Genomic DNA, 12,154 nt, shown 5'->3' on the forward strand with positions numbered 1-12,154 from the left:
AGATTGTTGTCTACTTTGAACATGATTTTCAGAGTATAAAGGTCGACTAAATCATAACATTTTAGAGTTTGAAGGTTTATAAATAATGTATTGGTTGATTCGTTATAAGCTGATAATGTGATTGCTCTTATTGCCTTTTTTTCAAGGTAAAGACTGGATTTGTATTAGTCTTATATGTATTGCCCCAAATCTCAGTACCGTAAGTTATGTAGAGCCTGTAGCACTTTGAAATTATTTTATGTAAAGTGCAATATATAATAGTAATCATTATTATTATTATTATTATTATTTATTATTATTAGTATTAGTAGTAGTAGTAGTAGTAGTAGTAGTAGTATTAAAAAAAGTGAGGCAGCCTATGTTTACAATCAAAACTGTAGTAGCAGAGAGAAAAAAAGAGACTAAAATATGAATAAATAAATATAATAAACACAAATAATTTGACCACTTTGTATAAACCCATTGACCTTGAACACACGGTGGCGCTGTGGCTGGCTCCCTCCTCCACCGCACAGCAGTAGAAGCCGAGCAGCTGTTAGCTTGCGCCTACGTCAGACACCACAACAATGGACTTTTGCTACTTTTTACGTGTTTTCTGAAGATCTATTTGTCTGGCTTCGAATTAACGCTGATGATTTACGATTATACGGCGTTATACTTTCATTTTTGTGGTAAGGATCGCGTTTTGTTGAAGATTTTGGTAGTTTTACGCGAGTGAGTTTGTGACGTGCTAGCGCGATTAGCATCAGGAACAGGTCTAAACAAGTTTGCAGGCGTGTTACTTTGCTTTTAAATGGCTTCAAGTTGATTCATTTAAAACCAGTTTACATATTTGAAAGTGCATGTTAGTTATGGCTTTACTCCATAGCGATCACAGTGAAAGTGAATGTAAAATTAAAATGAACAAATCTGAACTATTGTTTTGGAGAGCGACTTTTACGCACGGGTTGGGGGTTGGATTCCCGTGTGATACGTGACATACGTGTGAAGCAAGGTTGCCGTGTGTTAACCCATGCCAGAAGGGCCCATGCACGGACTATTTATAGAGCATTCTGGGTCTGTGCGCCTTTGGGAAGGTCCAGATCTCCGATGACAGCTAGAGAGGCCAGATGAATGGAAGTGATCAAGCTAAAAAATCTAAAGTAGACTATTGGGAAACGTTTGAAGTGCATATGACAGGTTTTGTTTGTAATTATAATGTATCCATCCAAAATTGTAAGGACGCAAAGGACATGTTTTTCTGACAGATGAAGCACTAAGATAACAAAATAAATGCCTTATAATTTACCGTGCTAATTTTTATCTGATGCCCATGACCAGGAAGTAAAATTAGAACTTCACCAAAAATAAATACATCAATTTATAAATACATAAATGCCCATGCCCAACCAGGAAGTCTCATTATAACTTCACCAAAAATAAATACACAAATATATAAAGACATAAATGCCCATGTCCAACCAGGAAGTACATTTATAACTCTATGGTAAATGAATCTATTAAATATGATAAAATATAATAAAATACTATCAAATAAATAGCTAAATTTAGGTGAGATTTGTAGTAAAATCTAAATATAATCATATTAACCCATCTTTTAGTGAAATGAGTAGTCTTAACCTTTCACACTTTCAAAATAAAAATATATTTCATTGTCTAGGACAGACATGTCAAACTCAAGCCCCTGGAGCCAAATTTGGCCCATGATATAATTATATTTGGCCCACGAGATCATATCAAATATGTATTAGAGCTGCCCGCCGGCTACTGGTAGGCTATAGATAGAGACATTATTTATTTAAAATGTTGTTATTATTTTATATTTTACTTGTTCTGGAGTCAGTGGTTAAGCAAATCAATTATTAAACATTGAATTTAATAAGAAAAGGTTTAACATTATTTCGAAAGAAGAGAAAACATGCAGATGAATAAATATTTAGTTTGGCCCACGACTTAGTCCCAGTCTTTAATTTCGACCCTCTGTGAATTTGAGTTTGACACCCCTGGTCTAGGATGTTCCACAGTATGGCATTAAGTGTATCTCTTCCAGGCAAAGTTACAGTGAGAGCTGTGGAAAAGAAACACCAATGACAAAAAAAAGCGTATATGGTTTTCAGGGTATTTCTGGGCAATCAAAACATCTATAATTGAATAAATGCATGACAGAACAGTTGCCATAATGCCGTATTGTGGAACATGAAAAGCAATAACATCTTCATGGAACTGGGCAGGTGCTGTAACTACCACTAAAAAAAAAAAAAAAATCACACCGTGCATCTTTATTAAGTGTTGAGTTGTGTTTACTTGGATTCAGTTTTATATTAGTTATACTTAGCGAATAGTCAGTGTTTTCACATGCAGTCTGGTTATAAATGGCCTGTGGAAAAAGTGATATGTTATTGTGGTGTAGCTGGCTTACTATCTGCCCTAGAGTTTCCACCGTTATGCTTGATTGCAAGATAGACCCAAAAACCTAACCACTTTCTCTATGAGCATGAGGGTAGACGTAGAAATAAGATACTTTTAGCCCATACAACGATTCTTACTTACAGTTGATGGTGTGTGATTAGAAACATGGCATTTTAAAAGATATATTATCAACAACACATTTTCGGTATTGACATTACAACATCAAATGGGAGATTAGTTTGAAATGAAAAAAATCTGTGTGGAGTTTTGTGTTTTCTCCTCGTGTCTAGGTGGGTTTCTTGGGAATTCTGGTTTGCACAATAAAAAAAATCTTCAAAATTCAAACCATAACTCCAAAACATGAACACTGTTGCTGTTACCTGTAAGAAATATAACATTTTTCTGACTATACACCTAGAATTTTGTGTCTTATCTATCTTTATAAAACAAATGTGTGAGTTCTTAAATAGTGTTTGTCTTGTCTCTGTCCGTGCAGGGTAAGCGCAGAGGGAGGCGATGGACTTCCAGAGCACGCGGCGCAGAGGGGAGGATGGGATCGCCGTGGTCATAAACTTTCTGCTCTCCAACGCTCGGCTGGTCCTGGGCGTTGGAGGGGCGGCCATCTTGGGGATCGCCACACTGGCAGTAAAACGGGTCAGTAGTGTTTTGGACAATGGTTTGAGTAGTAATGCATTGAACTCTCTCAGACTTACTTTAGTCTTTCATGACTGACAGTGACAGTGAAGTGCTAAATCATCATTTACCTTTTACCAGTTTGAAAACATAATTCCTGTTGACTATGTTTTATTCCTAACTTAATCCTAATTTAGCCATGTGTCCATCCTGTCTGTGTAAGAGTATGTTCTTACTTTGGCACAATTTTTATTGGATGTAAATAAAACGATGTACATTTTTATTTATTTATTTATTTGTTAATAGTGACCGCCTGATTGTGTTAATAGGGATCCCCAATCAACTGTAAAATCTTCTGATATGACTGTGCTAAAATTATATAATAAACTATTGCCCAAAATAGATGTTATGTATTAGGAAAAACAGTAATCAGCTGGACATTCCAAATAGAGACAGACCAGTTGGCCGGGATGTCGGACCGATAGTTGCACTTTTCAGCATACCAGCTGTTGGTCTTAAAACTCCAGCATAGGCCAATATTTAGTTTGGGCTGACCTGCTGCCTAAAAAATATACATACAACTTTATTTGAACACATTAGTGCAAAAAGATAACTGGTCAAAACATGACAACACAGCTCTCCCATACGTTTGTGGTAAAAAAAGGGCTGTGGGTGAGTTTGTGGTAAATTTAAATTACAGAAGTTGAGCAAAATAATCAAAATCGGTACATCATATCGGCTCAGAAATATTGGCAGAGCTCATTGGCCATCGGTAGCTCTGCATTCTAAACAGTCAGTATCTGCATCAGCCAACTGTGCATTACCACTCCAGTTCTGTCAGTATTTGTCATTACAGTCAGTGGTAAACTTTGACAGTACATTATTGTTGCCGTTTGTGTGCAGCTAATCGAGCGTGCGGGCCGGGCTGCCGAGGAGGAGAAGGTGGAGCAGAAGATGGCTGAGAGCTGGGAGGAGATCAGCCGAGTGTCTGCCTCTCCCACTCTGCTTAGAAGAGGCTTAGAGGGCGTGGTGCTCCAGGAGGTCTCCACGGCAACCAAACAACAGAAAGGTAAACTTTTGCTTTTTTTTTTTTTTTTTGCTTTTCCTGTTGTATGGAGTTTCTACAGTCAAAAGGTGGAATCTACGCTGAAAATAATATACTTAAAAATGATTGAGATCAAAATAGTAACTGCTTAGATTTTGGTATCAAGGAAGAGGCTCAATACTCGGGACTGATTTCCATACAATTTATTCTTTCAAAAAGTAAACCCAGTTTTCCACCTTGTGATATCATGTGCTAATACAGGAAGTGCTTCACTGTGTTTATAAACTCCATACACCTTCACTAGAATAATTTGGATGATTTCAAACCTGCAATTGCCAATCTCTATTGTATTTAATATAAAAATGAAGCTGTTAAATTTAAAGCATTTGTAGACAGATTAATAAGAAAGTATTACTCAAACGTGTGAATGAAACAAAACACAACTCATTATAAACAAGTAAGTCTTTATTTATATAACGCTTTTCACAGATATATGTTACAAAGACGCTTTACAGAGCATTATTCAGCATTATCCATTCACTCTATACCTGGTGATGGTAAACTACTATTGTAGCCACAGCTGCCCTGGGGCAGACTGACAGAAGCGCGGCTGCCATGCCAATTGGCGCCATCAGTCCCTCTGACCACCTCCATCACCACATCACACACACCACTTTCATACTAGACAATGTGGGTGAAGTGTCTTGCCTAAGGACACAACTGCAGTGTTTGCCACTGGCGCCCCCCTGTGGCACCTGGAATTCCCACTGGTCTCCCATCCAAGTACTAACCAGGCCCGGCCCTACTTAGCTTCTGAGATCTGACAGGATCAGGGTTTTACAAGCTGGTATGGCCACGGCACAACATTATACCATGGCTTAAAGCTCACAAGAGTATATAGAGAATAGAGGACCTTGAAATGAGAACCCCAGAATTCAGATAATGACCAGATTTTTGGTGGCCATGTAAACATAACCATTGTACGATTATGTCAATTTGATCATAGATTTTCAGCTACACTGGAGCTTAATATTTTCTTTGATCACAATGTGTTCCTTCTCCAGCGGACTTGTGCCAGCAGTCTCTAATCTCCAGCCTGGAGGGACAGGAAGGAGCCGAACCCAAGTCCAAGAGGCTGCAGCTGTGTGTGCTCACTCTGCAGGTACCATAAAATAATATTTGGAGTATTATGAAATGTGTCATTGGGAAATCAGAAATCTTGTATATTTCTATTCTGTAGTCTGGCTGCAAATCTGAAACGGTTCAGAAACAATAACCATGCAGTTTCGAGTGTGAGATTTATCAGAAAATCTGCATCACATTTGCGGTTTTGGCAAAGCATGCAAAACTATATGACTGAGTATATTGCCTATATTTGAACAAACCGTTAAAAAGGACAAGTTAAGAACAAAAATAAATAAACGATGAATCAAACTTGCAGTGTAAAAAATATTTCAAAAGTTTTGTGATAAATTTGCAGTCCATCCAAGTTTTGTGCGGCACTTAAACATCAGCCAGGCATGTTTTTGCACATTTCTCATGGATTTCCATTATATTGACAAATTATTGTTGGGGTTGTATTTTTTTTTCCATGTAATAAAGTGAAATGTTTCTTCCCCCAATATCACAGTGGTCAAAATTAGACCACTGTGTATTGCATCTGCATCTAATTATAATGTGCAGGAAAATGAAGAAATAGCTAGTTCTGTTTTTCATGAATTAATTTATGCAACAAATTCTTCAATAACCCTAAGTACAATTATCCCCCCAGAACTATTCTAAATGTATAAAATTCTTAAAAACACATGTAATGTATGAAAATATGAATGAAACTCTTTAAGTCGTGAGTTTGTGTCTATAATGAGCCATAGAAGTTGATCATTAGACCCTTAAAGGTGCATTGTGTAACTTTTCTGATGGAGGGTCTGTCAAATGCTTTTCTCTGTGGAGATGTTATTGCTTTGTCTGGAATATTTTACAGTATGACATTAAACCTTTCTATCTTCATGGAGACCAAACCAGACCAAGTTACAGGTCTGATCTGTGGAGAGGCGACCCCACTCACAGTCAGAATGTCTGTTTTTTTAGATAGTTTTGAGCTATAAAATCACCTGTAATTGAGTAAATATAAGGTAGAGCTGTTTTAATGTCATATTGTGGCACATTCCAGGCAGAGTAATGACATATCCATAGAAACAAGCAAGTGACAGAAAAATATCTTTTAAGTCCCCCCGATAAATATTGAGACCAAAAATGATGGATCTATTTGGCATATATGAAATGATAAGTCGATGTAGTTATTACTGTGACCTAATCAAGACTTCATTTTTTTAGGAGCGCCTGCAGCAGTTCTACCGCAGCCGGGCCGCTCTCAGCCCACAGGAGGTGCAGAGAGCAGAAGCTCTGGCTCTGGACATCTGCACTGAGATCCAGGGCTTCCTCCACAGCAGACACCCGGACATGCCCCTTGGAGAGATGAACCTGGGTGGGTCACTCCTGGATGACCTGCAGGTACAGACGGCATCATGTCCACTATTTAAATGTGACTTTTCTGGTTGCGGTCACCTGTGTTCTTGTCTCTGTAGATATGTTGTTTCTTAGGCTGGTCGGTTCCATATCATAGCACTGAATTTGTATGTCAGTTCTATTACAGTTGTCTATTATCCAAAATCTTCCACTGTTCAGATCCGTTAGTTGTTTCCCCTTCTCATTTAGCTTCTGCGATTATTTGAAGTGATTTGTGCATGTTTGAGCAATCTTCTGCTATTTCCAGATGCTATAGTCAATCAACTCCTGTTTTCACGGGCACTGCCCTGTACTAACTTTGTTACCCAATTTTATTTTCTTAATCAGTGATACGCGTAGGATTCGGCAACTTTGCATAGTCATTTTGGTACAAATGATTAAAAAATTCACCTTTCACTAGCATGATCTGCAGCTATACATAGGATGTACCGACAACTTCACGGCTGTTTGTTGTGATGACGTTTACTGCCATGTCATCTCCCATTGGGCACTGCAGTCTTCTTACTGTCAACAGATTTTATTAAGTCGTTTTAGATGAATATTACGGTTTAAAATGTGCAAATTATAACATAATGATCCTCGGGTGTTGTAGATTATATATTAGTGTACACATGTACAATATAACTTCATTAAGTGAAAACATTGGAAAACAAGCGCAATCAGAGATAGCAACCTAGTCCTCCATGAGGCATCGTGGGGCCAGTTCATCACCACAGAAGCCAGTTTATGAGGAGCCCAGCCCATATTACATGATCATTATATCCACAACGTAATGTGTGTATTTGTACAGGCCCATGAACATTTGTGTGATATTGGTCACACATGAGAATGTCTGCGTTTACTAGCGTGTAACGAAAATTAAATTTTTCATGAGTTGTGTGTATGTTAGTTGTGTGACTGTAGATCAGTGTGTTTTGTATCACCAGAAAAAGAAGAAATGGAAATTATTTTTGTTCCAATTGGAATTTTAACGGCTACACTGAAAGAGAAAGGAACTGTTCTAATTACTGATGATCTCGAAAACTATTAATATTTTACTATACAAGTGCATAGAAGTGTAAATAGATAATAATTTTTTTCTAATAATTTGTTTTGCGGCATTGGCACGGGGGCTTGACTGGTGACATTCGGTTCATAAATGGCGGAATTATCGCGGGTGGACAGACACACAGACACACACATAGATACACAGAGTGAATACAAAACCTGGTAACCTGGTAGACCAGGAAAAAAACTTTCTTATAATGAGCAGGCTAGTCTCTCCATTGATCTGACCTGGAACTTGCCCTGGTGACCTCCATAAAGACAAATTTTTGACTTAGCATTAACCAACTTGAAAAGCAAAAACATAACAACGCTTCACCAAAACGTTGCTCAGTGCACCTTTAAGTTCCACTGTTCTGTTGTTCTATATTCATGGGTATCAGCTTTCTGTTATATGCAACATATTTTAAATGATTAATTGCTCTGGCAACCATTCTAATTTCTCATCATTCTGAAACCCAAGGATGAGATGTCACTCTGAGTATTGTCTGATATCCTTGTAGGTGGTGAGTGCAGACCACGCCTGTCTCCTGGTGCCTCTCCAGTTAGAGTCGTCCCTGTGGCGTCTGGTTCCTGGGGAGGAGACCCTGCTCACACACCCTCTGCACTGGATGGTCCGGAGGGTTAACCTGGAGTATTTCCCCAGAGGACGGAGCTACTGGGACAGGTAAAAGGACACTAACAGCGTTCTGAAGACCTGATCATGTTTTCTGGTGAACTCGTCTGATAAAGGTCTGGTCCTCTGTAGGCATCTGGTGGGTGGTTACCTGTCTTCAGAGGCCGTGGTGAGCATGTTCAGTAAGTCTGTGATGGAGACGATGAACTGGCCCACCATCAGCAGCACCATGGACTGTGTGGTCAGACCTGTGCTGGGAGGACCCGATTTCAGGCTGGGGATTCAGTGAGTGGATTCCTATTCTGTCATGATGCTCAGTCTTTAGTAGCAGTTAAAGATTTGTCAAGTAAATGAAATATTATCAACACAGGTGTAAAAATCAATCTGGTTTGTCCCAAATGTATTCATGTTAACTTTTATTTTCTAAAAATAAACAACTGCATAATGGTAAGTTCTAGGGTTGCGACAATATTATATAATATTGAATTGTTTGACACTAGTGTCATGATTCGATACATGTGTGTCCCCCCATTTTTTTTGGTTCAAAAGGAAAACAGTTAGTCAGTTGTCCTTCTCAAATGCAACAAGATAACAGCTCCATAGGGACTTACAGCTGAAATATTATAACAGAGTTGAATTTTATCCTTCAGTCACTTTTTTATTATGTTGATAGACCCAAGAATGACAAATATATTAACTTTTAAATACTTCAGAATTGCTTTTGGCTTTACATCAGCTTTAATCAAACTCGCTATATATGCAATCTTATTCTCAGACTCTAACTCATGAGTTTTACTCAGAAAACGGTCTGCTGAGACATTGCTATGTAATATAACATAGTATTAGTGTTTAGAAAAGTGTTGGGAGAGTGCAGTGTGTGTAAAAAGAGCAGGGCAGTGTGGGAGGAGCTTCTGTCTGTCTCTGCTGCTGCTGGAGACGAGGCAGAGCAGCACCGACACAGGAGCCTCTTTGAACACAGTGAAGGGAGAGACAGACTCAGGAGGAAAAGAAAAGAAATCATCAAATCATCATCAAAAAAGTCTGATAGAGTAACTCCCCTACAGTCTATTTTAAGAGTAGACTGGCTATATTCTAACATAAAATAGCCTGAGAAAGCTCTGTTCTTTTTTTCACTGAATACAAATTCTGAGCATCATTGAACCAAATGAACGGTCAGAGAGTGGACAGTGTGAATTACTGACTGAATGTAATTGCATTGTATCATTTATTTTTGTCAGGGACAGCTGTAACCTTGCACAGCATGATGGATTTTCACGATATTTGAGTTCACAAACTCACGAGATTCCATCTTGGCATGTGCCCACTGAAATATATAATAATTGCACCAATCACAAGGTTTGTGTGGAAGTCATAGGTCAAGCGCTCAAGAAACAAAACAAACATGGTGACACCGATGTGCTTTTTCCATTTTTGCGTCAACACGGACTATTTAGTTTGTGAAAACGTGCAGAAAGTAAGAGCTTTGTGCATTTGTGGACAGGGAAGATCTGTGCTTTGCAGGTCTGTGCTTTTCTCTCAGCTGGATGTCACAACAGTTTGATTTTTCAGATTGGATTTGCTCCACATTGTTTCTGAACGCTTTCAGTGAGAACCATCCAAGATTCAGAGTGCTACACATATCAATCTGACATGGGCCAAGTTAGCACAGCGGATGGAAACTAGCTGTTTTTTTGTTTTTTTTTATCTAACTTGATGTATATTGTCCTTTCAAAACTTCAAAAAACACATTTGAAAGAAAAAGGCAGTTTTGTTTAGTGCTTGCTGTACATTTAATCATCTCACATTCATTCATTCACTGAACACACACCATGACACCAAACTGTCACTTTTTATTCTCAGGGTTTCAAGTGCCACAGGAGGCGATGCCAACATGGACTCAAGCCTCATCATCACCATGCTGCCGGTGCTGAGGGAGGGCGACGTGGCCCTGACTGCCCAGCCGGAGCTCACCTCTCCTTGGGGTAACGCCTGGCACCTGTCCCTGTACCCGTGGGAGACTCAGAGGCTGGCCCAGCTCGACACGGCGGACGATGGCTGTCGCAGACTCTTACTCAAAATCCTCAAGTCTATATGCAGACTAAACCCCGCCCTTCGCCCCCTCGAGGCCGCCCCATTGGCCAATCTCATCCTCCACCTCAGCGACAGTGAGAGCGATTGGGCAGAAAGCAGTCTGGAGGCGCGGTTTCAGCAGTGTATCACCGAGCTGATTGGCTACCTGGAGCAAGGGGCATTACACAGTTATTTCAAACCAGCGGTCAATCTGTTAAATGGGCTGTCGGAGGATCAGGTGGACCAGATGGGCTTTATGCTCTACTGTGCCGTGTCAGAGCCCGAGATTCTGCTCATGTAATTTAGATGGAGTCATTTGTCATTTAGGGCTGCACAATATTATCAACACTAAAGTCGAATAAATGTCAAAACTCAAACCATTAAATTTTTTCATTTTGCTAATTTATAGAAATTCAGATCAGAGTTAATTATATGTGGGAATGTGGGGCAGTTTTATTGTTTTATTTTATTTTTTATTGGTTATAAACATTTAAACTATGGTTTTAATAATATATTAAATCATAAATGTCAGCATATTCTCTTATATATTCTAAGAGGTGTGACGCAGGTTGCCTCTTACCCCTGACCTCTTCTTCATCACTGCAACGATATTGAGACAAATATAATGTTTTTTTTTTTTTTTTTGGGGGGGGGGTTTCCCAATAACAATAGAACAATTTCATGTCAGTGCATCAGAAGTGTACTGAAACATAAATCTTTTAAATTCATAAATTGCTGTTTAAGTATCAGACATTTTCATTTTGAATCATGTTTTATAATTGTAACACTATACTTGATATTAAATGTAAGATATCTTCAAAACAACATATTCAGTATGATCAGTTTTGCACCAGTGTTGATTAATACGATTGGGAAAAGGTATTATATACACGAATGGTGCTTACATAATTTGACTATAGGAAACCAAATTGGGAGAGTTCAGAAATCTGAGTAAGCCACTTAACGTAAGGCTATTATGTATCAGTGAATTAGTGGTCCAGACTTTTTCATTGTTTTCTGCTCCTTTCTGGTATAATTAATTTGACAGTATTGTGCAGTCCTACTTCAGTGTCCTCTTTGCCTGGTCTAACAGTATTTTCTGCTGCTTGCTGCTCCCTTCTTTCAGTGAAAGAAACCGAAGTCTTTACTCTACAGTGAAGACAAAAAGCTATTTTCTCAGTAAATCCAGTTTGCCAAAATCAATGGACTTTTCAAGACCTCATTCAACTTTGCGTCAGAAGTTGTGAATTTCATACGTTTTAGTATCTGGAACCATAGTGCTAAAGATGATCATTGCTTCTGAAGATAATGTAACTATGCCTTATTTTTAAGCTTTGCACTACTCATACTTGGTTCTCTCATTTCTTTATGTGCAAAGAACTATATATTTTTTTTTATTTAGATTTTTGTTTAACCTCCACCTAGTATTTTTGCTTTTTAAAATTTGTCTTGTGAAAGTAGAAGTTTTGCAGAGAACATTTTTGATTTGAACGGGAAATTGCAATAAACTTTAAATACTGGTTTTGATTTTCCTTTGTTGTGTTGTAATTTCATAACTGCTGTAAACTTACAAACGGTAATTATTCATATAAATGTAAGTAAAACTTGCTTTTATATGAATAATTATGTTTTATATAGCACTTTTCACAGACATATGTCACAAAGACACTTTACAGAGCATTATTCAGCATTATTCATTTACTCCAGACCCGGTGGTGGTAAGCTACAATAGTAACCACAGCTGCCCTGGGGCAGACTGACAGAAGCGCAGCTGCCAGTCGGCGCCATCAGTCCCTCCGACCACCACCATC

The 12,154-nt window shown here is 38.5% G+C and overlaps 1 protein-coding gene and 1 pseudogene across 1 annotated transcript; one reads left to right on the forward strand and one right to left on the reverse strand.

Annotated features, from left to right (window-relative positions):
* The first annotated feature begins 518 nt into the window (after positions 1–518).
* mief2 (mitochondrial elongation factor 2) lies at positions 519–11,863 on the forward strand. The gene is made up of 8 exons (XM_020930769.2): positions 519–671; positions 2,906–3,063; positions 3,946–4,111; positions 5,152–5,249; positions 6,422–6,598; positions 8,161–8,324; positions 8,406–8,558; positions 10,134–11,863. The coding sequence occupies exons 2-8, from the start codon at positions 2,926–2,928 to the stop codon at positions 10,642–10,644; spliced, it is 1,407 nt and encodes a 468-aa protein (XP_020786428.1). The 5' UTR covers positions 519–671; positions 2,906–2,925; the 3' UTR covers positions 10,645–11,863.
* LOC129408210 (5S ribosomal RNA) lies at positions 4,831–4,948 on the reverse strand (annotated as a pseudogene).
* Positions 11,864–12,154: the final 291 nt, after the last annotated feature.

Source organism: Boleophthalmus pectinirostris, unplaced genomic scaffold (assembly GCF_026225935.1).
Source record: "Boleophthalmus pectinirostris isolate CB_2022bp ecotype Guang Dong unplaced genomic scaffold, ASM2622593v1 HiC_scaffold_15, whole genome shotgun sequence".
Taxonomy (NCBI): domain Eukaryota; kingdom Metazoa; phylum Chordata; class Actinopteri; order Gobiiformes; family Gobiidae; genus Boleophthalmus; species Boleophthalmus pectinirostris.